Consider the following 27,154-nt stretch of genomic DNA (forward strand, 5'->3'; position numbering starts at 1 on the left):
AGGGGTAGCGGGCCGAACTCTCTGCTGGCCAATCCTTAGTCAGGGCGGTCTTTTTCAATATTTCAAGATCCTTTTCTTTCTCATCGAGAACAAAAGGAATGGAAGCTCAGGGCTTTTTTCGGGTCAGTAAGGAAACCCCTGCTCCCCCAAACAGATAAAAGCATTTAAGGAGACACGAGAGATAATACAAGAGATTAGACATGGCTCAGTAGTAGCGTGCCTGGTAATTGCATTACTTTTGTAACAAAATATTTTCTTAAAAAAAAAGCACATCCATTTTTTGTAACAAATCGTTATTATAAAACTTTGCTTCCCGATAATCAAGCCAATTACTCGGCAAAAGATGTAAGTCTAACACTTCTCCAAAGCCACCGCAATATACTGTGCTCGTTAGCTTTTTTTTTTTTCGTTAATCGCAGGGGACAAAAGACACAATTGACCTCTGACGACTTACGAATTACTGGATCCTTGCTGTAAGGTTACTGCCGACCTCGGTGCCTCAGCTCCTTTAGGGAAAGTGTGGGTGGCTCTTAAAAGAGCCGTTGAATAGCAAAATGGGTAGAGAAGGCCTCTTCTTTCTGGTACGATTTACTTCTTCTTGGGCGCCGCCTTCTTTGCCTTGGCTGCTTTGGGCTTGGCCGCCTTGGGCTTGGCTGCTTTGGGCTTCACTGCCTTTGCCTTGGCCGGGCTCTTCGTTGCCTTTTTGGGGCGGCCAGCTTTAGCTGCTTTCTTAGGAGTCTTAGCCGCTTTCTTCGCCGTGGTGGCCGCCGGCTTCTTGGCTTTCTTAGGGCTCTTCTTCACCGCCGCCGCTTTCTTGGGCTTCTTGGCAGCACTGGCAGGCTTCTTAGCTGCAGGCTTCTTCGGTTTGGCAGCAGCTGCCCGTTTCTTGGGAGCTTTTTCCTTCACTTCTCCAGGTTTCTTGTTGAGGCGAAAAGAACCGGAGGCACCGGTGCCCTTGGTCTGAACCAGGGTGCCCTTGCTGACGAGGCTCTTAAGTCCCAGTTTGATGCGGCTGTTGTTCTTCTCCACATCGTAGCCGCCGGCGGCCAGCGCCTTCTTGAGCGCGGCGAGCGAGAGCCCCTTGCGCTCCTTGGAGGCGGACACGGCCTTGGTGATCAACTCGGTGACGCTGGGGCCCGCGGGCTTGCGGGCTTTGGAGCCGCTCGCCGCTTTCTTCGGCTTCTTGGCGGCAGCCTTGGCAGCGGGTGCGGGCGCATCGGGGGCGGCGGCGGGAGCGGTCTCCGACATCGCAGCAACGTCCTCTGCGGAGCAGACGAAGACAATTGGGCTGGCGCGGGTCAGATGCTCGTATTTTTAGAGAGGAGCCGCGCGGTGATTGGTGCGTTGCAGAGCCCGCCCCGCTGCACGGCCGGGGAGCCCTTCGGTGTGCTCGATTTGTGTTTCTTTGGACTAACAAAAGTGTATTTTCCCCGGAATTTCTACCACCAAATCGCCCCATTTCCCCGGTGAGGGAGAAGAAGAGCAGGTACTTGCGTTCGGGAGAGTTTCCAGCCGCAAACACACGAGCTGAGTTAAAGGAGAAGCGATAAATCCCGTGTGCTGCTGCTTGAGAGACCTCTGAAGAGAGAAACTTTTGTTTTTCCTTGCAAATTAAAAATTTCCTTTTGACATAAATGTTACAGCAACGCCTCACTCTGATTCTTTAGAGGGTTTTCTCGGGGTCAAAGTCGAAATCTGCCGTTTTAAAGCTATTTTGACAGTTTAAATTGATTTTGAAGAGGAGGAAGTAACACAAACTCCTCTTTCAGCTCTGAATATGGATTAAGAACCGGTTCCTTTGACCATGTGTTTTACCTCCTAAAACGCTAAAGTCTAGTGAAATAGTGTCTTGTACAACCTCCTATTGCACCTATTATATAGCCATAAGCAATTTATTGATATTGGAGATTTATGAACATACAGTTTTTTTATTTAGTCTTCCTGGAATTTTAGTAGAAGGGAGGCAAACTTCCCCTGCTTCCATGTGTTTGGTGTTTTCTTTCTTTTGTTTGTTTTCCATATGAATATCTGTACCAATTATTAAGTAAATCAAGCTATTTGCTTTTCATGTTGCATTTCAATTTTAACTAAACATTTATTAGACATCTGATGTTACAATACTGTAGCTTCATGAAAGAAAGGAACATCCTAAACTTCTGGTAGTATTTACTGAAATTATCTTTGTCTCTTTACTAATTTAAGATGTGCAAGGGCTTGCATAGCAGTTTAATAGTTATGCTTTTACTACCCAGAGATTATTATTTCGTTATGTATTTTCTCTATGGTAGTAGAACTTAAAACCATATTATTGTTTGGTTTTGGTGGGGTTTTTTGTTTGTTTGTTTGTTTCATGTCACACAGTATATCTACTCAAGGGTTTATTATCTAAAGCAAATTCTGAATCCTCTTCCCACTCTAAATATAATCCACCTAATTCTTCCTTATGCATTTGGAGCTATTACTGAAATGAGGAAATGCTTTCAGGACAGAAATCAGAGGTCTTTGTGATAACCTGAGTTTTAACAAGGGGAGGTAGGCCATAAGGCATTCCTGAAGAACCAGGAAGCATTCAATCAATATTGATATCTTCTGGAAGGTGATGTAATATGCTAAACAGAACAGAGCTCTGAAATAAATATCTCATTAATCTGTACCTGAATATAAAGGTATTTTATAATGGTGTTTTATCCATAGTCTTTTGAAGTTATTGAAGAATCACAAAGACTACACTTTAGCCCTGCCCTCTGATTTCCTTTGAGATAGCCAGATATAACATTTAATATAAACACAGTATTTAAGAAGGAATTAGCAATGAAAATTTAAGATCATATGAATAGGCAGTTTTAGGTAAGTGTAATTCTATTTTCACCTCCTTGCTTTATTGCAATGGCTGTTTTGTAAATACTAAATGTGTATAGAACTTGAAAACATTTTAATTTGCTGTAAAATTGGGGTTTAGTGAATATGAAACAGTGAATAAATGCAATGAAGGGGAAAAAATTAACCTCCACCCTAGGAAAAAAAAAAAAAAATCACACAAAAGGTTGCAGAAAAAGTGCACCTGAGCTCTGTAATGCCTCAACAGGAAGGCAGTTGAGAGAAGGACTAATCAAATTGGGATTTTCAGGGTCTTATTTGTAGAAGTTATGTAACATAAAAGAAGGATAGAGGAGTTAAATGTATTTTAGTGGATGTGGGTATTGAAGATACACTTTAAGAAGTTACCAAAACTGAGGTAAAATAAATATATATATATATTTTAAGCCTATATCCTATACGTGTTTGTAGATTAATGAATGAGACCTTCCATTGACTTGACTACATAGTAGCAGCATTGAAAGGAGGTGGCATTTGGCAGCTACCGAGACCCTTCATAGCACATAGAGGAAAAGCATAGACCATTAGTGCCATGTCAGCAAAATGAAAATTCATGTTGCCTATTCTTATTGTTTTGAACTTATATATGTTTACTTCAGTAACCTTCACTGGAGGAGATTTAAATACTCCAGCCCTCAGTTGTGGCTTCACAGCGTGCTGATTCACATTTATTTGTGGCTGAAATTGAGGTGGCTAAAATGGTCACCATTCCAGTTGTCTGCCTGGCTTTTCTCCCAGTAGTTGCACCTCTCCCCATTCACAAGAGGGACAGCTAACAATGTGTGTAGCAGCTTCTGATCTCCAACAGTTACTATATTAAAATAAACTGAAGCAACTTCAGAAATTTCATGACACAGAAGCTCTGATCTTTCTTTTTTAATGGCTTTGCAGCAAAGATGTAACATTAGTAATATAGAGTTGCTGCTTGGAACATGTGCCCTTTTCTACATGAAAGGAATACATGCAGGAACAAAATTTTGGAAAGTTAAGGTACACTTGGCAATTTTAAGTCAGAGCAGATAGGTTAGGAGGGATGAACAGATGTACTCGGACTAAAAAAATGTAGTGAAAGATTATATAAAGGTCAGGAATAGCAGTTTCATCTTCAGCTGAGCAAATGAGAGAATTAAATAATTCTGTAAACTCTGACATACAGTTTGACTTTCTCAATGAGACTGGAGGGAGGTAGACTTCATCATTCACTAAAAGAGGAGGAGAGTGACGCTAGGATCTCCAGAGATACTTTTGGGGAGACCATCACTGTTATGTCTACTACATCTGAATGACTTCAGTCCTTCTTACCTCATGGGCACCCCAGCAGGCTACACTACATTACAAACCTGCACAGGATTACAATCTGAACTGTACAAGTCATTTCCCTGCAGTACCCAGGTGTGTCCAACTTTTGAAGTTATCTATTATATTAAGACCTCTTGACACATGCAAGGAGATACATGAACCACAGCCAACAGCTGACACTGCATCTGAGAGCTGTCAAACATTTCCATCTCTGGTTTAGGACTTGCCAGTACTTGTTCCTAAGAAAATGGTCTCTGGGTTATATTTGGATATGTTTTCAATAATGAAAGGTAGCACAGTAGCTCTCCTTCTCAGGCAATTTTGTTAGAAGTCATTAGCATGAAAGCTAGACACACAAATGTGGCTAATAGGCTGCTCTACCTGCTGTAGGTGAGTCCTATATTCAGCCATTGTTAGACAGCTGGAGGAAGTACAGCTGACATGCCTCTGCACCACAGCCCCTGTCCTTCCTTCAAGTGACAATTTCCAGAGAGATTTAGGTGAGGGCCTTTATGTTATGTGCTGCACTGCTGCACACATGTTCTGCAGGAAAGAAGTGTAAATAGTCCCTGCAACCATGATTACACTGCTGTTACAGTGTTACACCCATACCTTACTTGCCCTCAGTGACTTCATCCAAGTTATGAACATAATAACTCATGTGATCAAACCAGCCAGCACAGTTTAACAGCTTTTATATCTCAGCTAAGCAATTTTAAAGTGTACCTACCAAACTACAAACTGGTTGCAGCTCAGCAAACAAATCTCTGCCTACATGGTACTAAAGATGCTGCCGCTGTTGTTAAGACTCCGAAGTGCAACGAGGACACACAAGACCTTTTAAATCCAGTGTATGGCTAAGCATCTACAATGGACAGGACAAACAGGATAGGGCAAGAGATGACTGTCCCTGTAGACTCAGCTTTCTGGAATGTTGCACACTCGTCCTTGTACTCTTGGTTAAGGCCTGGGGCACCTGTAGTGGCCTTCCTTCATCATTGCCATGGTATGTCATTTGAGAATTGAAAACCTGTAGTCCAAAACCTGCATTTGTCCATATCCAGGAGACACTGGGAAAGGTAGCCTTCCTGAGAAAGAAAACAAAGAAACAAACAAACAAACCAAAACAAAAAACAAGTCAAACAAAAAGATCTCATCCAACCAGATAAACAAAAAATTCCCAAACCAAAACCAAACCAACAAACAAAACAACAAATAAAAAAAACATCCGTCAAAACCCAAAACCACACCCTAGGGGGTGGGGGGGGGCGCTGGGGGGAGAGGGCGGGGGGGGAAGGGCAAAAATGCAGGGGACCTAAACCTTTCCCAGAACAGCTAATGAGGGAAAAAATTATGCACTTTGTTCTGTACTGTATGGGAGTTTATAAGGTTAACATATTCTCACTTTTCTCATGCACAGGCAAAGAAAATGTCCTCGCTGTCAGTCAGATATCAAATAACAGAATTATCTATGTTGTGAAGTACTTTGGTTTTCTAAAACTACCCTAAGGCACTTCACAAACTGTGTTCTGGACCACCCTGGCATGCTTTGAATGCAGTCATCAAACAGCAGTTGAGGACCTCAGGCCCTGAGACAAACCATCCATGAAAGGTAGACAACATTAACGGAAGGTCTATCAGCCATGGCTCCCCAAAGATATAATCTTCTCCTGAATCAACACTGCCTCTCTTTCACCTATGTTTAATAGAGAATTCCACTAAGGAGGGATGCCACCACATTGTCCTTTCAAAGCAACCTCTCTTTCAGCACCAAAACCTGGCTGCTCAGACCAGTGAGCAACTCACACAGAGCGATGCTGAGCAACTCACTCTTCCTCCTCACAACCCACTGGCACTTCTGCATGCTTTCTGCCCTCCACCCTTCCTATTTGTGTGCTGCCACTCACTGTCAATGCTGGTAAGAGGGAGCAAGCAATGTGACCAATCTATGTGTCTCCTCCTTGTCCAGCCAGAATCGCATTTGGTACCTATGGAGGGACAAAGTGTTATTTGGCACGTAGTGCATGCACAGCTGGTCTGCAATCTGCCATCTCCCTGGCTGGTGACACCCCAGATCCTGATGTGACAGGCTTTCAGGTACGTTTGGGTTAGCAGGCAACCCATTTTTTTACCACATAGGTAGTTGTCATTCTTTAAGCCAAGCTACCAACAAAACCATGATAGCTGCTTGCTCATATCCCCCTCCCCCTCATGCTCGAGTAGGGGAGAGAATCATAAAAGGAGAAACTTGTGGACTGAGAGAAAAACAGTTTAATAGAAAAAAATAAAACATAAATAATAATAAAATAATATACTAATACTACTAATACATAGAAAATGGAAAAAGAACATAAAATAAAATACACTTAATGCAATTCCTCATGAAATCCGTCCACACCAAGCAGACAGTCTGGGAAGCAACACCCTGGTCCTGAACAGCTGATCCCAGAGAGAGAAGAGAGAAAAAGGCAGAAAGGCCCACATGCTTCTGCAAATGGCAGGATGGCAAAAGGTTAAATTAAAGAAAATCCGGAACAGAACTCCATCCAAACAAAGCAGAAGGAGAACCAGAACAAGTCTCTGTACCAGTCCATCCCAGCTCCCTCCTGACTCTCACCTAGCCAGAAGATCCCAACTCTCCTTAAATATGAAGCATGACACTAATGGCATGGAATATTCCTATTGATCAGTCTGGATGTCAGTCAAGGTCTACCCCATCTAGGTCACCATTCCTAGCTGCCTCATACCTGTGGGCAGAGAGTTCAGAATGTTCTTGGCTCCCAGACAGCAACAATTAAAAATTTCATTTCTGTCACAGAGTGTTGTCTTCTTGTTCTCAAACTAAATACAAACAATGACCATGACAGTTATGCCAGTTAAAGGTTTCTAACTGCATGAAGGAAAATTAGCTAGTTTTCAGTCAAACCAGCACAATAGTGATGGTGGCACCCAGACACTGTGTTGGCTGGACTTCTGCCATTGCTGAGAGCCAAAGCACTGTGTCACACACCATGTGAGGTACTCTCCCTCGGTGATGCTACCTTGCTGGTTATCCTCAGAGGTGTGGGGGTAAAGCAGGTACTGGCCCCAGAAAAGACTGATTGTGCCATCTTTCTAGAGCAGGAGTATGTCAAGATACCTCTTGAGTGCCAGCAATGTAAGATGTCTGTCTTCTCATAAAAGGGAGAAAAAAGCTTTTGAAGAGTTTTTCAGTCTGTATGAGTGCTGTAGCTTATGTTTTTTACAGTACATGCTTTGCAGCTGTGCAGTCCATGGACTGATGCCAGAGCAGCACTGTCCCAGGTTAGGATGTCATCCAGACTGCCAGGGGCAGTGGAAGAGGTGTCTGGTGCCTGGGTTTCCCCACTATATACAGATGAGGCCAGTCACTCAGCACTACTGCTATCAGACAGCTAGGAAGTCAGGAATCTGGCTTCACAGGCTCATGAGATTATGCATATACAGTGTGGGCACATTCAAGTATACATTTCACCTATTTTGCCTGCAACTTGCATTTTATGATCTGGTCCCAGAAAGAAGGACTGGCTTCCATAGTAAGTGTATTAAGTCTAAATCTTGGTCCTCCTGACATACCTTTTTTTTTTTTTTTTTTCCCCTGTTTTGGACACAGAAAATGGAACCAATTGGCTCATTCATACATGAAATAAGGAGTAGAATGACAAGTTCAACTTTTCTGTACTGTTTGAGGTTAGTAGTTTGTAATATCCTATGTTTAATTGTATGGTTAACAAAACTAGCCCACAAAACCAGCACTGAACAGCTAGGAGCTATGTCCAGCTGTACAGGGGTGGTAGGTAGAGGAAACAGCTGCAGTCTTGGGTTTACCCAAACTCCAATAGGATATGCACACAAGAAAATAAACCTTATAGCCCAAATTACCCAAAGCTGTTGAGAAAAGGACCTGCTGATCAATAAGGTAAACATTTGTGTAATACTAGTATTAACTTTGGAGAACTAACGCATGCTCATTTATATAAAAATCCTTCATGGACAAAAAAAAAAAAAAAAAAAAAGGAAAAAAAAAAAAAGAAAGGAAAAAAAAGAACTAAAACCTAAGTGGGTGAAAAGGTCCTTCCTTATTATCCTAACAGAGGGAATAGTCTTAGCTCTGGGTTGGTTGTTGTGGTTTTTTTTTTTTTTGTTTGGTTGTTGTTTTGTTTGTGTGGGGTTTTTTTTGTTTGTGGTTTTGTTTTGGTTGGTTTGTTGTGTGTTTTTCTTATATATATATATATATATTTTTTTTTTTTTTGTTACATTCTGTTCTGGTTTGTTTTTTGTCACCTTTTCCCTAGGGCACCAGGGTCACCTGGTTATGGTCTTTTGAGTGTTGAAAGAGACACTAGTTTTATTGAGCCAGAATCAGGGACACACAAGCCATAAATCTGGAAGGACAGAGGAAGAACACAGAATGTAGTATCAGAACTTGTTTCTGCCATTAGGAATATCACCATGGATCCAGAGAGGGAAGAAATGTATGGTCAATTTCAGTAGAACAGCCCTGAGATTGTGCTGCTCTTTGAATTGCATTCCAGACAGAGACTTAAGATTGTAATACTGAAAGAACCAGGTAACTCACAGGAAACTTCCACCTGGGCCAATATCCCATCTGTAACAGAAGCCAGAAAAAAAGAGCGTAAGAACAACAACTGATGTCTCATCAAAATGATCCCTTAGGTCCTAGCGATTTGTAGGCCAGGGATTCAACGAGTCAGAGTGGATATATTTGAATTGGAAGCCTTGAAAGGCTTTTTCGCCTGCCTCTTTATTGATTCTTTTCCCTGGATATAACATCTATCATTTTTCGTGCTTTAGGGTGTGGCTTTAGCATGACCAATTATAAGAGGTTGAGGCATAGGCCTGATTTTCCCGATGCTTCACAGCACAGGCCAAATGAGCATGAGGACATGAAGGTGACCTGTCAGCCCTTTCATTCAGCAGACAGTTCTCAATACGACCACGGAGTCTTTGCGATGTGAGCTCAGAACTAATGAGACATGGTCAGCACGATCTTCACAAGGGTCCGCGGAGGCCGCCGGCTCCCTGCACAGGAGCGAGCTCGGCCCCTCAGAGAAGGAAGGCCTGTGCGCCGCCGCCACGCCCGGAGGCGAAGATGCCGGGAAACGGCGCTTCAGGGGCACCGGGGCTGGGGGAAGGCGAGCGAGGCGGAGGCCGAGGCGGAGGCGGAGTCTGGCGCGGCGAAACCGGCCGAGGAGCCAGGGAGGAGCCCGAGAGCATCGAAAGGCGAAGGCCCCGCCTGGCCGCGCCCGCGGAGGGGGCTGGAGGCGCAGGCTCCGCCCTCGCCAGCGGTGCCCGCCCATGCTCTCAATCAGGTCGGACCTCTCGCCATAAAGACCGCGGCTCGGCGAGTCAGCGGCACACAGTTCTGAGAGGCAGGAAACGGAATCATGTCTGGCAGGGGCAAGGGCGGGAAGGGGCTCGGCAAGGGGGGCGCCAAGCGCCACCGCAAGGTGCTGCGCGATAACATCCAGGGCATCACCAAGCCGGCCATCCGCCGCCTGGCTCGGCGCGGCGGCGTCAAGCGCATCTCGGGGCTCATCTACGAGGAGACTCGCGGAGTGCTGAAGGTCTTCCTGGAGAACGTGATCCGTGATGCTGTCACCTACACCGAGCACGCCAAGAGGAAGACCGTGACAGCCATGGACGTGGTCTATGCCCTCAAGCGCCAGGGACGCACTCTCTACGGTTTCGGCGGCTAAAGCTTTTTGTTTCCGTACCATCTAAACCAAAGGCTCTTTTAAGAGCCACCCACTTTTTTCTTTAAAAGAGCTGTGTCATTGTAGCGGATTTGTAGTCCCTGTCAAGATAGTTTTCCTCAAAGTCTTTTACCTCTTCTTGCTTTCCTTACCACACCCCTTGCTTAGGTGCAGTTGGACTGTGGCCTTGCAGTTGGGTTCTGTATGCTTCTTCAGTGCTTTCCTACTGCATCATCGACCTTCTTAGCTCTTGGGCCGTCTTTCTCTGATAGCCGCTTCTGGAAGAGCTTGCTGCGGCCTTTTGCTCTGGAAGGCAAGCAGCGTGCCACTCTGACTCTTTCTGGGGCGTTAACCGATCCCAACTAGCAAAGGTGCTGAGACCCGAAGGGCAAGCCTACTTAGCTCTCTCTATCGGCTTTAGGGAAAAAAAAAAAAAGAGGTCCCTCTGTCGCAGTAGAATAAAAAGAAGAAAAAATGCCAAAGCCGACTCTGTCTCGCTGAGTTCTCTACCGCAGCGCGGCGGATCCTCCGTTTCCTCCTGCCCGCTCAAGACTGCAGGAGGAAAGTGCCGTGACTGCGCGGGGGTCGCTTCAGTCGGTGTGGCGTGGAAGGGGCCTCCTCGCTTCTGCGCAGGGCGGCGGAGGGGCCGGCCTGGCGGCCGCTGCACGCAGGCCGATTCTCTGTCGGCGACCGGGTTAAGCGCCCTCGCTCTTTCAAAAAGGCCGCGATGGTGACGATTGGCTCCGGACCAGCCCGCGCTCCGCTCCGCGGGTGCTCGCACCAGTAACCCCCACCACTCGACGGGGAAAGCAGCCCAGTGCTCCGCCCGCCGATGACCGAGGCGGAAGCGTGGGCCGCACAGAGAAAAGGCGCATTTCACGGTGTGCACCTGAACTCTCCAGCATAACCGGGCCGGGACAGCCGCAGAGGCGAGGGCCCGGCCCTCCGAGGAGCCAACCCTCCCCCTTCCCGGAAAAACTGACACACACCGCTCCTTTGCCGCCCGCTCTGTAGCATTTCAAACTCCTTCTCGAGACTGTGGGTGGCTCTGAAAAGAGCCTTTGGGTTTTGATTCTGTGCTCCGGGTGCTTCTCCGGGCCCGTTTTACTTGCTCTTGGCTTTGTGGCTGTCGGTCTTCTTGGGCAGCAGCACGGCCTGGATGTTGGGCAGCACCCCACCCTGCGCGATGGTGACCTTGCCCAGCAGCTTGTTGAGCTCCTCGTCGTTGCGGATGGCCAGCTGCAGGTGGCGGGGGATGATGCGCGTCTTCTTGTTGTCGCGGGCCGCGTTGCCCGCCAGCTCCAGGATCTCGGCCGTCAGGTACTCCAGCACGGCCGCCAGGTACACCGGGGCGCCGGCGCCCACCCGCTCCGCGTAGTTGCCCTTGCGCAGCAGCCGGTGCACGCGGCCCACGGGGAACTGCAGCCCGGCCCGCGACGAGCGCGACTTGGCCTTGGCCCGCGCCTTCCCGCCCTGCTTCCCGCGGCCGGACATCCTCACTCAGTCGCTCGCTACCTAGCCCCCACTGCTGCGCTAAAAACAACAGGCAGATTACCCGCGCCCTGAGGCCCCGCTCTTATATCCCTTCCCTTGGCGCGGCCGGCGTCTCCTGATAGGTCCAGGCGCCTGTCGGGGAACGCGAACCCAATGGCGGAGCGAATCTCGTTCTGACCAATAGCGAGGGGGGAAGCTTTGAAAGGCCTCCGCGCGCGCTCTCGAGTCCGCCAATGACGACGCGGGTTTCAGCAGCCGGCTCCGCCCGAACCGAACGGTCGCTCCCGCCGCCGTGACCCGGACCTGCGGGGGCCGCGCCGCCGCACTTTTGTTCCTATCTTAGTTTTTCATTTCAAGCAGCCGGGTCAGCAAAGCGCATCTTGGGAGCGCGGAGCTGAGGAGGTAGAGAGGCGGAGAGGAAAAGGGAGACAGTGTACGTGCGTCAGTGAGTGGGACTAAAAGGGGGGCCGGGCGGGTACCGGCAGGGTTTCTTTTTCCCCATGGGCCGATTTAACCTCTTTCTAAGAGCAGGTCAGCCCAAAGCTTTCCTGCCTTTCAAAACTGTAAAACCGCCACAGCTCACTCCCTTTTATCACACTCACACATACCCCTACCCCAATGCATATTCGGGGACACTAATTGAACACGGATTCTGCACTCACGATCTCATTACATTCAAAATTTCAGCTATAGACTTTGATTCCTATTCTGATAATCTGAACCTCGCTACGTTAGTACAGTTTAGGTATTTATATTAAAATAATACGGGCTATAAGGATTCGTTGATTCATATATTGCAGCTTTCAGTAACGATTCTAAAGTACTATTTTTTCCCAACGGTCGTCTTCTTCCCCTTCCATTGTGATTTTATGTACTATCAGGTGTGTTTCAGGTGTATTTCAAAATATTGTAGTAATAATTTCTATGTATTCCAGAGAAATTTTAGCTCTGTATGGAAATATCCATAAAGAAAAAAAAAAACACAGTGAAAGAAAGCTCTAATGAGTGTCTCACTAAAAAGTCTATAATATTTTAAAAACACTAAATGGCTCTTTTTTTATGCTGCACTCAGGATAAAGCAAGAACAAAAGCGGAGAAATGTGGGTGGTGCCAGCCAGTGGCGGGACTTTGATTATTTGATTCCACCAATGACAATTAGCTTCTAGCCATCCGCCTATCAGAGCAGCGACCAGTACTATATATACTCCTCTACCGTAAGCAGGATGCTAGTGTTTTTGGTATCTGCTGCCTCAGCAGCCGTTATTGAAAGCGATGGCGCGCACCAAGCAGACAGCGCGTAAGTCGACGGGCGGCAAGGCGCCCCGCAAGCAGCTGGCCACCAAGGCTGCCCGCAAGAGCGCGCCGGCCACCGGCGGCGTGAAGAAGCCGCACCGCTACCGGCCCGGCACGGTGGCGCTGCGCGAGATCCGCCGCTACCAGAAGTCGACCGAGCTGCTGATCCGCAAGCTGCCCTTCCAGCGCCTAGTGCGCGAGATCGCGCAGGACTTCAAGACCGACCTGCGCTTCCAGAGCTCGGCCGTCATGGCGCTGCAGGAGGCCAGCGAGGCCTACCTGGTGGGGCTGTTCGAGGACACTAACCTCTGCGCCATCCACGCCAAGCGCGTCACCATCATGCCCAAGGACATCCAGCTGGCCCGCCGCATCCGCGGCGAGCGTGCATAAACAAGTTTAAAATATTACCATCTAATCGAGAAAATATTTTAACAAAAAAGGCTCTTTTAAGAGCCACTCCATAAACAAAAAAAAGGGCTGTTGACACTTACTGTATTAAACAATTACCTTAATTCATAAAGTCTAAATAAAATTGCCTTCGGTATAGTGAGGCAGTGAGTATCAAGGCGATTTCCAAATGGCGCTGCCCACTGGATTGAGGGGTTGAAGATTATGTCGTGGCTTAGGCGGGTGCTAGTTCCGGTGGTTGTACAACGCAAGGAAGGGTGTACAATTTTGGAAGTTAGGAAAGCAGGATAGTGAGAGCTGTACCACCTATCCCCTTCTGCTTGTATCCCCCCGGCCCCTCTTTTAGTCCCACTCACTGACGCACGCACGCTGTCTCCCTTTTTCTCTCCGCCTCTCTACCTCCTCAGCTCCGCGCTTCCAAGATGCGCTTTGCTGACCCGGCTGCTTGAAATGAAAAACTAAGATAGGAACAAAAGTGCGGCGGCGCGGCCCCCGCAGGTCCGGGTCACGGCGGCGGGAGCGACCGTTCGGTTCGGGCGGAGCCGGCTGCTGAAACCCGCGTCGTCATTGGCGGACTCGAGAGCGCGCGCAGAGGCCTTTCAAAGCTTCCCCCCTCGCTATTGGTCAGAACGAGATTCGCTCCGCCATTGGGTTCGCGTTCCCCGACAGGCGCCTGGACCTATCAGGAGACGCCGGCCGCGCCAAGGGAAGGGATATAAGAGCGGGGCCTCAGGGCGCGGGTAATCTGCCTGTTGTTTTTAGCGCAGCAGTGGGGGCTAGGTAGCGAGCGACTGAGTGAGGATGTCCGGCCGCGGGAAGCAGGGCGGGAAGGCGCGGGCCAAGGCCAAGTCGCGCTCGTCGCGGGCCGGGCTGCAGTTCCCCGTGGGCCGCGTGCACCGGCTGCTGCGCAAGGGCAACTACGCGGAGCGGGTGGGCGCCGGCGCCCCGGTGTACCTGGCGGCCGTGCTGGAGTACCTGACGGCCGAGATCCTGGAGCTGGCGGGCAACGCGGCCCGCGACAACAAGAAGACGCGCATCATCCCCCGCCACCTGCAGCTGGCCATCCGCAACGACGAGGAGCTCAACAAGCTGCTGGGCAAGGTCACCATCGCGCAGGGTGGGGTGCTGCCCAACATCCAGGCCGTGCTGCTGCCCAAGAAGACCGACAGCCACAAAGCCAAGAGCAAGTAAAACGGGCCCGGAGAAGCACCCGGAGCACAGAATCAAAACCCAAAGGCTCTTTTCAGAGCCACCCACAGTCTCGAGAAGGAGTTTGAAATGCTACAGAGCGGGCGGCAAAGGAGCAGTGTGTGTCAGTTTTTCCGGGGAGGGGGAGGGTTGGCTCCTCGGAGGGCGGGGCCCTCGCCTCTGCGGTTGTCCCGGCCCGGTTATGCTGGAGAGTTCAGGTGCACACCGTGAAATGCGCCTTTTCTCTGTGCGGCCCACGCTTCCGCCTCGGTCACCGGCGGGCGGAGCACTGGGCTGCTCTCCCCGTCGAGTGGTGGGGGTTACTGGTGCGAGCACCCGCGGAGCGGAGCGCTGGTCCGGAGCCAATCGTCACCATCGCGGCCTTTTTGAAAGAGCGAGGGCGCTTAACCCGGTCGCCGACAGAGAATCGGCCTGCGTGCAGCGGCCGCCAGGCCGGCCCCTCCGCCGCCCTGCGCAGAAGCGAGGAGGCCCCTTCCACGCCACACCGACTGAAGCGACCCCCGCGCAGTCACGGCACTTTCCTCCTGCAGTCTTGAGCGGGCAGGAGGAAACGGAGGATCCGCCGCGCTGCGGTAGAGAACTCAGCGAGACAGAGTCGGCTTTGGCATTTTTCCTTCTTTTTATTCTGCTGCAACAGAGGAACCTTTTTTTTTCTTTCCCTAAAGCCGATAGAGAGAACTAAGTAGGCTTGCCCTTCGGGTCTCAGCGCCTTTGCTAGTTGGGATCGGTTAACGCCCCAGAAAGAGTCAGAGTGGCATGCTGCTTGCCTTCCAGACCAGAAGGCCGCAGCAAGCTCTTCCAGAGGCGGCCATCACAAAAAGACGGCCCAAGAGCTAAGAAGGTCGATGATGCAGTAGGAAAGCACTGAAGAAGCATACAGAACCCAACTGCAAGGCCACAGTCCAACTGCACCTAAGCAGGAAAAAGGGGTATGGTAGGGGAAGCGGGAAGAGGTTAGACACTACGAGGAAAACTCTCTTGACAGGGACTACAAATCCGCTACAATGACACAGCTCTGTTAGAGAAAAAAGTGGGTGGCTCTTAAAAGAGCCTTTGATTTAGATGGTATAGAAACAAAAAGCTTTAACCGCCGAAACCGTAGAGAGTGCGTCCCTGGCGCTTGAGGGCATAGACCACGTCCATGGCTGTCACGGTCTTCCTCTTGGCGTGCTCGGTGTAGGTGACAGCATCACGGATCACGTTCTCCAGGAAGACCTTCAGCACTCCGCGAGTCTCCTCGTAGATGAGCCCCGAGATGCGCTTGACGCCGCCGCGCCGAGCCAGGCGGCGGATGGCCGGCTTGGTGATGCCCTGGATGTTATCGCGCAGCACCTTGCGGTGGCGCTTGGCGCCCCCCTTGCCGAGCCCCTTCCCGCCCTTGCCCCTGCCAGACATGATTCCGTTTCCTGCCTCTCAGAACTGTGTGCCGCTGACTCGCCGAGCCGCGGTCTTTATGGCGAGAGGTCCGACCTGATTGAGAGCATGGGCGGGCACCGCTGGCGAGGGCGGAGCCTGCGCCTCCAGCCCCCTCCGCGGGCGCGGCCAGGCGGGGCCTTCGCCTTTCGATGCTCTCGGGCTCCTCCCTGGCTCCTCGGCCGGTTTCGCCGCGCCAGACTCCGCCTCCGCCTCGGCCTCCGCCTCGCTCGCCTTCCCCCAGCCCCGGTGCCCCTGAAGCGCCGTTTCCCGGCATCTTCGCCTCCGGGCGTGGCGGCGGCGCACAGGCCTTCCTTCTCTGAGGGGCCGAGCTCGCTCCTGTGCAGGGAGCCGGCGGCCTCCGCGGACCCTTGTGAAATCGTGCTGATCATGTCTCATTAGTTCTGAGCTCACATCGCAAAGACTCCGTGGTCGTATTGAGAACTGTCTGCTGAATGAAAGGGCTGACAGGTCACCTTCATGTCCTCATGCTCATATTTGACCTGTGCTGTGAAGCATCAGGAAAAACAAGTCTATGCCTTTTTCTCATACCAGAAGGAAGTGTGTGTGTTTGTCTGGAAGCTGGCTGTGCCTGAGTCTCGCATTATAGCATCATTGGCGAGTCTGCAAAGAACTTTTTCTGTATAGAAGTGTGGAAGAGCCTTATTTACTAGCCTGTGTCTGGAGTGGTGCTTCATATTAAATCCCAGTTGGCATATTCAGAAAGAATCATTCTTCCATTTACATCATGTCTTCTAACTGCATGAAATTTAGTCCTGCATGTCTAAAACTCAACAAAAATGGCTATGTCAGCTGTGTGCATGTGTACCTCCATGTCTTCAAATGGCTGATATCATTCTGAGTGGACAGTTACTTTTTTCTTTTTTTCTTTTTTTCTTTTTTTTTTCCCACATAGTATTGTTTCCTTTCACCAATGTACTTTGCCAGTGAAAACATTTCTCTTTGTTATTTTCGTACGACTTCATGGCTCTGATAATCAGTCACCACGGCTCTTAAATCTATACCTTGTTTCTGCTGTTCTGTTTTTTCTAACTTAGGGCCCACTGAAGCTATGAGATTAGTATAATTCCAGAGTGGAGAATTTACCTTATGTATAAAATATAATGATGAGGTAATTCTTTCCCAGCACCTTTTGTCTCGGATACTTTATGTCTTTGTCTGGCCCTCATCCAGGACAACAGTGCTGAGAAGTGTTGGGAACTGCATTCCTTGACTTCACTGGTCTTATTCTCTCCTGCTCTCTGCTGGGCATCATTTCATTTTGTCCATATATTTTCTCATTATTTTCTTGACAAGATGACATGAGTGTGAGGAGCATCTGCTGGCCTTTCAATTGTTGTTACTCTTCACACCGTTATCATTAATATTCTGAATATTACTGTATTGCAATACATGCAGCACAATATACTTACCTTTCACATATCAACATATGTGTATAGATTGTCCTGCCACTTGTGAACATTAACTATTTCTATGAATGGGCACAGATCTTACATTTTGTTTTCTTTTCATCTGTGCATAGCAATAAATCCTTGACCCCAATCTCTGTTTCTTTTTATGCTGGCTATTGTATACAAGGAATGAAAGTTACAGAACATTATAAAATACCTAAAACAGGTCTAGTTTACAGTGAATATGAACATCAGAAACATTATGCTTATTTACCTTTCTCCCATTTGTCACCTTTAGATATTGGTTTGGGGTCTACATAGACCTTGGAACTCTCTTACATAACATTCCATGTGAAATGAAATACATATTACATTGAAAATACTGAATAATTGTTAATAATTTATAAAGCAATAGGACAACTATAGCTAACATAAGTATCTGTGAAAATTCTGAAAGCACTTTTTTTTCCCCCTTTAATTCTTCTCCCTATTCTTTTAGGTTGTCTCTATTTAAATTGTTCTTACCTTCATAAATCATCAGTCTAGAGATCACAGTTTGGAGTTTGGTGTTTTTTGTTTTGGTGGAGTTTTGTTGTTGTTGTTGCTTGGAGTTTTGTTTGTGTTTGGTTTGTTTTTTTCAGAAATTGAGCATTAAAATATTTTTATATGTGGATGAAATTCTATATGTTATGAAAAAGAAATTGACCTCTTTATATTTCATCAGTGAAGACCGGCATTGAAAATGTGAAATGCGAGCATGTCTGCTGTAAATTGAATTTCAAAATAACTCCTAACTGTAGCAAGCCTTAGAAATCACTTTGAAGTGTCTGTCCTGGCCTTTGTTGCTATGTATGTCCTTAAATGCTTTCAAATATTCTTATGTTACTTTTTTTTTAATGTTAAAAGTACAGCGTTCATTTAATAGGCTTTGAAGCAGACAGAGACACAATCCTTTCAATGCAGAAGTACCTAGACACTGGAATTGTGGAGTTTGGGAGCTCTAGGTACTGGTTTTGACACACAAAGGAAAAGAAAAAAAAAAAAAAGTTGAAGTGCATTAGGAGTTTTGCAGACATCCTTGATGTGCAAACATCCTCACTACTGCACCAAAACTTGATCTACTTGTGCCATATCTGAAGTTTCCAAAGGACACTGTCAGTTGCTTGTAGGGAAAAAGGCCCCATTCACATCCTAACCCTAGAGTTCTGGAAGGAGCTCTAATATGGTGTTTAGAAAACTACTGTAGGTCACCTCAGTCTTCAATCAGCTTTGGGAATCCGTGACTCAGAAAACAATTATTTCTAGCCCATGCTTATTATTAGATTTATACTGTTGACTGAGCAAAAATTGCTCCTTATCATTCTCATCCTTGTGCCACTGAGTCAGCTCCAGCAGCAGCAACTAGGGCTAATGCTGTATCAGAAACTGCTCTTGCTTCACATGAAAGAAAAATAGAAAATAAAAGTTCCAGTCCATTGGAGATTCTACATGCTGAGCAGCATGCAGAATCCATCCTCTCAAGAGTGCTAGTGGAGATAGGCTGGAAGATAAAGAAGTAGTATTTGAATGATGTTTCTGTGGTTTACATTAAGATGGTTCAATTTCCTGACAATAAGACATGTTCTGCTGCATGAAAAAACAAAACATATCTATATATTTTTTTATATATATATAGAGAGAAATGTCTTTCAAATGTGGAATATGAACTCTTCTGAACATTTTGTAGCCCCTGTCTCACCATGAGCTATGGCCTATATGCAGAAACTTGTCAAAAGAATAAAATGAGATTGCCTTACAATCAAACCAAGAGCCTCACCATAGTGGAAGCCACAATTCACAGTGAAGAAATCTGCTGCTGTGCATTTGTGCATGGTGGTAATGAAAATCCTGCATCAACTTTTATTATAGAACATTTTTAATTTGCTGATTATTCAGGAAAATAAATGTTGGTAGGCACAGAGGAAAACAATCAAAGCCTGTGACTCTTTTAAGCAGAAGGAAGCACGAATTCATGATTTACTGAACACCTGTGCTTAGCAATAGCTTTAAAAGAGGGCATTAAAACACAAGGCAACAGTCATTTTATCCTACCTACTCTGTTCTTCTTTGTAATGGTAGCAAAAATAGGTGTCCAGTTTCAGTAAGTATTTTGCATAAAGTTTAATTGATCTAAAGCAGGTGTGGGGTTTTGATGCAGAACCTGAACCCATCACGTTCTCCTGTTGATGTTTCATTTTTTTCCTAGGAACATCTTAAAGAAATTCTGGGTAGAAGCTCTCTGTAGGGCTGTGCTAATTTATTGGAGTTGATTTCCTAGAAGGAAAGTAACAACATTTTAGAAAAATATTTCAGTATTTTTATTGACACTTGTCAGTTCTAAAAATGAAGGGGAAGTGGATGGAATGGTGTAAGAAGAAATAATGGAATATCAAAGCCTGGAGAAGCCTTCCTGCTGTACTTATGTGACTGCATCAAGTTGCTGTGTTGAGGTCATGCTCTTTGTTTTGACTCATATTGTACAGTGGCTAAAAAAAAAAAGAAAAAAAAAGAAAAAAAAAAAGCTTTATTCTATAGTGACTGGGAAATTAAAATCTACTTACTGGGTTATAATCTAAATACTTGGTTAGTTAGTTCTCTGATATTATGATATTTACACCCAAAAGTAAAATGTAATTGAATAGAAGAACCAGAGGGAGACAAATGCTCATCTTTGATTTGACCTACATTGTAGGGGAGCGGTGTTTTATTGCTGGTTTTTTATTGTTTGTTTATTTTTTTTTTCTCCTGTAAGAACCCACAGCCTAACACTACCAATCTGTCTTTTATTGGTCACAAATATCTCACATAGTAGATGGGGATAATTTCCAATGTACAGAAATATATCTTATATAGAGCAATGATGGGTTGGACAGATCAGAATCAAACTTCTGAACACTTTCCAGTTTTCAAATGTCAAGACATGATCATGACCAAGAATGCAATAAGTGTATGTTCTAGTTTTGTTTCCAGGAACCTCAGAGTCTGTTTGCACCTCAAAGAATCTGGGAGAAATAAAAAGATGAATAGGAATATTTCAAAGACTGGTAAGAATGACAATATTCCTTGTTGTATGTGTCCAGAAAATTGATATAAAGCTTTAGATGTGACTATCTTGACACAAACAAACCACTTATATACAGATGTCAATGGACTAGGGAGTTGCAAAATGTTATCTGCACTGACTCTATGAGGAATTTAAATCTCAATTACTTGTTACTATGGGGTCACTACTACTGGTTTAGAAAAAATCTTTTCCTCAGGGTGTCAGCAGTTCTGATACAGTGTTGTCCTGTCATTAGAGACCTTAGTTGTTCCCCATTATGGGAAGTAGCCATCAGACAAAATGGGCATTAAAATTAGTTTCCAGTTTTTGTGTTTAATCAATCCAGAAAGCACAGTTCTGCAGTCTCACACTTTGCAGTTCTGTCATGCTCGTTATTGCAGCCAGATCACTCAAAACATTAATTTATGTTTCTTACCACATTTCACTTCCAAGCAGAGGAAAAAAAAGTGGTATGTTAAATTAGTAGAGTAACTCTAGTTTTTCCTTTTGATTGTAGTCCTTTAGAATATTCATTAAACACACACAATTACAAAATAATACGACATTTGTCAAATGTCATACGGAGACTGAAGTCAGCATATTTGTATATTTTCACGGTCTCAGGCAGAGGGAACCCCACATTGTACCATCTTTTATTAACCCTGTTACAATTTATTTTAGCCCTCAATAGATCTGCTCATCCGTTTTAAGGAGCTGCCTGGTATCTAGTAAATGAAACATAGTATTATTGCAGGTAGACTGTTAACTGTTTCGTATAAAAAAGAAAGCAACGTGCCATTGAAAACGAAGGAAGAAAGTGAGAATTCATCCATTGTTTGGAATATGGAGCTGCCACTTACCCTGGGAGGGAAGCCTCTTAAAAGATATAAATTCTTATCTTACTTTTGGAAGAAGCAAAGGCGGTGAATCAGCAGAAGTCATCAAATAAAAACAGTTATAGCGTTAACGTTCATTCATTAAAACAGAAACATCAGCTTTGCACAATAGTGTCCCGATTGAACATACCCTCAAGGAAGCGAATTTTCAGGTTTAACCCCCTGTCCAGTGCAAATTTCGTTTCACCCCAAAGTCTGTTTCCCAATCAATTTTAACAAACGACCATGCAAAGACAAGTAATTTCACACGTTTAAAGACTAAAATCTCATATATTGCAGTTGCAGCTATTCTGAGTACTGAGCTTAACAAACGAAAGCGACTTTGTTAGCGTAACGTTTGAAGTGCAATGACAGTAACATCAGCTTTCAGAGCGTAGCTTTTGTTCCAATGAAGCACCTAAGCAGACGGAAAGTAACACCGGCTTTCACATACGCTGCTAAAGCATCATAAATGTGTCTCCAGAAGGCATTAGCAGAGATACTGTGGCCGCTGAAGTGGCATTGAATGGGCTTCTGTGATTTCGGAGGGAAGCGGCTTTGTTGTGGGAGCCAGCTGTGCATACGCGTCTGGGATCACGGCGCGCAGCTGTGTTACTTCCTTGGCTTTAATATGATTTTACCCTGAGACCAAGGGTTAAAACTACTCTGTTTTTTGCCCTAGTCTGGAGAGGAACTTCTAAAGCACAAGGTTTCATGCCAGCTGTGCCCATTTAGCTGCTGGTGTAATTTTAATTTAAAAGGTAAAACGAAAGTTTCTCTCTGCCGAGGTCCCTGCGGCTCCACGCCGCGGAGTTTCTGGGGTTGCCTTTCCTTCGTTTCTGCTCATTCCAACGGGAAACTCCATTAGCTGGTAGGAGAGACGTCCCACTCCCCGCTCGGGAAGAAACGGGGTGGATCGGCAGTAAATTTCACATGGAAAAAGCCCTTTTTGGACCGGGAAGAAACACAACGGGCGCCGCGGCGAGAGGTGGGGCGGGGCGGGCTGCACCAATCAGTGCGCCCGGCGCTGCTATAAAAGGGGACGCGGAAACCGCGTTGCTATTGTTTGCGTTGACTCTGCAAAACTTAACATGTCAGAGACAGCTCCTGTCGCCGCGCCCGATGTGGCTACTGGCGGTCCGGCCCCGGCCAAGGCTGGGGCAGCTAAAAAGCCGAAGAAAGCGGCGGGCGCCTCCAAAGCCCGCAAGCCTGCGGGTCCCAGCGTCACCGAGCTGATTACCCAGGCTGTCTCTGCTTCCAAGGAGCGCAAGGGGCTTTCCCTTGCTGCGCTCAAGAAAGCGCTGGCCGCCGGCGGCTACGATGTTGAAAAAAGCAATAGCCGCATCAAGCTGGGGCTCAAGAGCCTCGTCAGTAAGGGCACCCTGGTGCAGACCAAAGGTACCGGTGCGTCCGGCTCCTTCCGACTCAGCAAGAAACCCGGGGAAGTGAAGGAAAAAGCCCCCAAAAAACGGGCAGCCGCAGCCAAGCCCAAGAAGCCAGCGGCAAAGAAGCCTGCCAGCACCGCTAAGAAGCCTAAGAAAGCTGTGGCAGCGAAGAAAAGCCCCAAGAAAGCCAAGAAGCCGGCAGCTACGGCGGCCAAGAAAGCGGCTAAGAGCCCCAAGAAAGCAGCTAAGGCTTCTAAGTCTAAAAAGGTGGCATCAGCAGCGAAGAGCCCGGCCAAGGCAAAGGCGGTGAAGCCTAAAGCAGCTAAGCCTAAGGCAGCCAAGCCCAAAGCAGCCAAGGCAAAGAAAGCAGCCCCCAAAAAGAAATAATCCTGAAAAATTATTTTGCCTTGTACATAAATCCAACGGCTCTTTTAAGAGCCACCTAAGCTTTCCCGAAGAAGAGCCGAAACGCTTTTTGTGTTGTGTCTCTGTGTAATTTTCACTTTGGTGGTATTTTTGCCTAATTGCGTCGATCCGATAGCAGCACAAATTTCAGCGCTTTTCTTCACAGATGGTGCGTGGCACCGCAGGAGTGTTAACCGCGGTGCAGCTCAGTTCAGCACATCCCATTTGCGTAGGAGCAAATAGCTTCCTGTTAGCTGCAAGAAACCGATGGGAGCCCAAAGTCCCCGTGGAAATCGGGCAGTGTTCACGGCACCTCAGTTCTAGGGAAGGGAGGCAGGAGTGCGTAAGTGGGTGCTGCGGATCCCCGTAGTTTCCCTGCCGGGAGACAACCGCGCTCGGAAGCGCTCCCGCCTTCTCCCCGGAGCTCTACAGCTTTCGAAAAGCCCGCGCTGCTCGTAGATTGGCCGCGACTCTCGGCCTTCTCTGGCTCACAGCAATTTTCGGGTTAAACAGGCCCTCCCTCCCCCCCTCTTTTTTTTTTCTTTTCTGTCAGTCAGCGGAAGAGGCTTTTGAACTTCCTGGGTACGTGCCTGCCTTCCGTCCTATGGGCTTTTTCACTTCCAGTCCAGTTCTGTCTCTTGCAAACATGTCAGTTCCCTGGAAATCGTCGGGCGAATGGGATCTGACAGGCATGGGAGCTGTATTTTGAGCATCCTTGATGCTGCCCACTGGTCCTCAGTTTCGATGCTCAACTTCTTGCGCCCTGAAGCTCCCGGGGCCCCGTTCTTAACCGGGTGCCGGGGGTTCATTTCGACAACTCGAAGGTAGCGTCGGGCGCGGTAGGAACTCGCGGAGCTCGAGCCTCCCTCTCGTCTGCCCCGGCCTGCCTCTCCCTCGCCCCTAACCCTGCAGCCGCCTTGTTTTCCCTGTGACTCGGCCTTACCCTCCTTCCCTTGCCTCTACTGCACTCTAGTGATGCCCTTGGCACTGCTATCTCTGCCTGGGCGCCAGCGGGGAGAAGCAGCCGAGAAGCGGCGGGGAGAGGCTGTTTCCTCGCTTTAGTCACATTCCTGGTGCGACAGTTTTCCCAGCGGGCAGGAGGACGGGGAATTTCGTGGGATTGCCTACTCAGCTCTCAACAAACCTCTAATTCCATAGCTGTTAATCTCCTATATCTGAAGGGACTACCCGGAAACGGGGTCCCTGTGGTGGGATTGGATTTCATCGGTATTCGTGTTTTTGCAAAGACTGTTCACGTCCTAAATCCCTGAACTAAAAGGGAAAGAAATGCAAAACATAGCCTCTCTTTTTAAGTCCTATTCCTGAAACACCGTTCTTTTCCTCTTGTTCTTACTTTTCGTCTGCATTGGCTTTTAGGATACATCCGATTTTTCACTCCTTGCTCAGGTTTATGACTTCTTTCTCTGCATATAAAATACACACCTGCATGCACGTCCCACTTCTTTTTCTCTCTTTTTTTTTTTCCTTCTTCTGAAATTATCGGGATATATCCCTTCATCCCAACAGCTTGAATTTCTGCCCTCACATGCCTGTGCTTCTGTTTGAGATGGAGATGTGCCTACCAGGCTCATAGTTGCCATAAGCAAAGGTTACTGGGAGTTACACCTGCCAATTCTCAAAAGGTTTCACCCAAGTAGGTGCACTCACCTGAGGAGAGTGGGTCAGCTGTGATTTTTCCAACCTGTTGTAAATAGTTGAAGGGGAGGAGATTATGGCTGGGTACAGTTGAACAGCAGGTATGCTACTATAGCAAACATGACATTCATACTTAATTTATTTCTTTACAGCTGAGCCTGAAATGGCAAAACCCAATTACAGTAGCATGGACAAAACTGTATCTCATGCATCCTTGCTAACTGAATTGAGCTCTACAAGATGGTCCTGAAATAAACATTTCAGCCTGTAATGACAGCAGTTGACTCTTGTCCTGTTGCAACTTACCCTCCCTGCTCACCCTGGGGAGGTGTCAGGCTGCTTCTTCACCTTTTTTAGAGGTAAGAGGGAAAACTCAAATTATTATACCTGTTTTTTTAAGAAAAATCAGTTGGAGCAGGTACCCACCCCAGATATTGCAGTGATTGAGATTAAGAGGATCAGCACATCACTGAACACAAGTGGTGATGGAGAACACCAACCAAAGTACAATGCCGCTAGTCAAAAATACCTTTACAAGCAAAGAATGTTAAAGAAAAGTTCTTGACCCTAGGTTTCTCATAGCATAGTCTCAGACATTTGTGCTTAAAATAATAACTTAATCAAAAGATAAGATTAAAAAAAAAAAAAAGTGAAAGGCACAGCAAAGAAACAGTCTGAATTGGATGTCTCTCAAGAGGAGGGACCCTGTGACAAAGAAGCTTGGGCTTTTAAACCTTCACAATCTATGTGGTGTGGTCTTCATGTATCCTTCCTGCGCAGTCCATGCACCTTTTGGTCCAATAGTAATTCTAGGTCTGGGGGCTTCTTTGTGTCTTGTTGCATTCTCTTTCTCCATTCTCCAGACAGTTTTTCTTTGCTGTTCTTCTCTAGATGGTTTGCAGTGTCTGCTGGTACTGGTCTTCAAGGCCCCCTGTAACGAAGCAGGTCAAGACAGGCTCACAATATGTGAGCCTGGCCACTCATGCCAAGTTTAGCTGCTCATGCTAAAATAGGTTATTCAAACAAAATAATACAACTAAAAGAATAAAATACAATTTTAAAGGTGAGTTTGATTAAACTTATTCTGCAATGAAGAGTATTATAGCTGCACATTCAGCTGAATAGACTTTATAGGCCTTATTTGGGGGTAGCTGCCAAATAATGTAAAAGAATGTTCCACACTACAGAAAGGAAGTATATTTATACCCAGGAATTCTGAAAGGACTAGCTATATAGGCTGCCCTGGGTATACTGTCAAGTGCAGGGACAAAATTAACATCACAACAAAAGCATCTGTTTAATTTGTAAAGCTGAAATGGGCAGGGTAACGTAGATATCTACTGGAAATTTTTTCCCAGCTGGAACAGAGGAGTACAGTGCAAGAGTGGCCTGGGGAAAACAAGCTTGCAGGGACAAGGGTGACATCATGCCAGTTGCACCACTGGCATATTATTCAGTGCACCTTAATTAATAATTTCCCCTCCTGATTCCTCTCAGCCTGTGCACTGCCAGCACCGTGGATTCCCACTCATCTCAGTTATAGGGGTGGATGTGCACAACTCCAGACCGATTCTCCCTCAGAAATAGCTTATGTTAAATCATTGAGTCAGTGCCACAGTGTCTGATCACCATGTGTCTCTGCCAGGCCCCCATATCATCTTTAACAGGTCACTCTTTGGCTACTTAAGCAATTTTGTATTCTGGTTATAAGAAAAGTAGATATCCTAAGAAAGAAATCAGGATTATATTCTGCTGACATGGTTCAACTTTCTAATTAACCTGCTAAGCTGAGGTTCGAGTGTGTGATTTATGATTGCAGTGGAGAGGAATCTCATCTCACTTTGTTGTATGACATCTTTTTTGGATATCTGGGCATGAATTTTCTTCTGTTATGAAAGTCAAAGAAAGAAAAGAAGTGAGCTCTGCTCAGTATCTGCCAAGATGTGCCATGATGAAACTTTCAGGGCAGCTTGAAAAGACTTGGATGTGTGCACATAATGAAAAGTCAAACTTAATGAAAAGTCAAACCTCAAAACAATTAAGAGAGCCTAATGTTATGTTGTTTTGTTTTGTCTTCTTGAAGTACTGATGATCAGTTCATGGACCCAAGGTATATTCCTTGTCCATCATGCCCTTATCTCTGTCTCTCTTTTAGTTGAGTGTCCTCTTCTAAGAACCAATGAGTAGAAGCTTCCCCAAATAGTTCTTACCATATTCAGGGATTGTATTAATAGCCCAAAATAAGATCTCAACAAGATTTTTATATCACAGAATGTTTCTGTGGCCATGCAGCATCTATTTATTGAACTTTTTATATACTCTATGTCATGGCCCTAGCCTGCTCCACATTTTCTAAGTGCTCAGACTGACGCATGTTCTGGCATGAATTTAATAAATTTCTACAATGCCCACACTGGATGGACAGATCCCCACACTATGTACTGTAAGGAATGTGAATACCACGGCTTGGAACACAAGTATTACAGCAAGCAGAGCTTCAGGATCTCAGGCACTAAACACACTCTTTTGTGAATAGTTCTGACCTGGGAACTGTGTTAGAATCAGAATGATCAGTGATTCTGTGCAACTATTTGATATGGAGAACTGAACT

At 46.5% G+C, this 27,154-nt stretch overlaps 7 protein-coding genes across 7 annotated transcripts in view; 4 read left to right on the top strand and 3 right to left on the bottom strand.

Annotated features, from left to right (window-relative positions):
• LOC308044428 (histone H1.01-like) overlaps window positions 1–22,869 on the top strand; it is a gene marked incomplete at both ends in the record, with an annotated part of 48,467 nt that extends 25,598 nt beyond the window's left edge. Inside the window, one exon of the mRNA XM_080351155.1 lies at window positions 22,237–22,869. Coding sequence (XP_080207281.1) covers window positions 22,237–22,869 — 633 coding nt within the window. The remainder of the gene's footprint in view (window positions 1–22,236) is intronic.
• LOC308044438 (histone H1.03) lies at window positions 193–1,248 on the bottom strand (the record flags this gene model as incomplete). Its single annotated transcript, XM_080351166.1, has 1 exon — window positions 193–1,248. One exon carries the CDS (start codon window positions 1,246–1,248, stop codon window positions 589–591), a length of 660 nt encoding a protein of 219 aa, XP_080207292.1. The 3' UTR covers window positions 193–588.
• On the top strand, window positions 9,603–10,163 carry LOC308044581 (histone H4; the record flags this gene model as incomplete). Its single annotated transcript, XM_080351353.1, has 1 exon — window positions 9,603–10,163. The coding sequence occupies one exon, from the start codon at window positions 9,603–9,605 to the stop codon at window positions 9,912–9,914; it is 312 nt and encodes a 103-aa protein (XP_080207479.1). The 3' UTR covers window positions 9,915–10,163.
• Window positions 11,016–11,405, bottom strand: LOC308044512 (histone H2A; the record flags this gene model as incomplete). The annotated part of the gene is made up of 1 exon (XM_080351246.1): window positions 11,016–11,405. The coding sequence occupies one exon, from the start codon at window positions 11,403–11,405 to the stop codon at window positions 11,016–11,018; it is 390 nt and encodes a 129-aa protein (XP_080207372.1).
• On the top strand, window positions 12,678–13,088 carry LOC308044478 (histone H3.2; the record flags this gene model as incomplete). Its single annotated transcript, XM_080351211.1, has 1 exon — window positions 12,678–13,088. The coding sequence occupies one exon, from the start codon at window positions 12,678–12,680 to the stop codon at window positions 13,086–13,088; it is 411 nt and encodes a 136-aa protein (XP_080207337.1).
• Window positions 13,908–14,297, top strand: LOC308044520 (histone H2A; the record flags this gene model as incomplete). Its single annotated transcript, XM_080351260.1, has 1 exon — window positions 13,908–14,297. The coding sequence occupies one exon, from the start codon at window positions 13,908–13,910 to the stop codon at window positions 14,295–14,297; it is 390 nt and encodes a 129-aa protein (XP_080207386.1).
• On the bottom strand, window positions 15,261–15,710 carry LOC308044571 (histone H4; the record flags this gene model as incomplete). Its single annotated transcript, XM_080351342.1, has 1 exon — window positions 15,261–15,710. One exon carries the CDS (start codon window positions 15,708–15,710, stop codon window positions 15,399–15,401), a length of 312 nt encoding a protein of 103 aa, XP_080207468.1. The 3' UTR covers window positions 15,261–15,398.
• Window positions 22,870–27,154: the final 4,285 nt, after the last annotated feature.

The sequence above is a fragment of the Nesoenas mayeri genome (assembly GCF_963082525.1).
Source record: "Nesoenas mayeri genome assembly, chromosome: 1".
Taxonomy (NCBI): Eukaryota; Metazoa; Chordata; class Aves; order Columbiformes; family Columbidae; genus Nesoenas; species Nesoenas mayeri.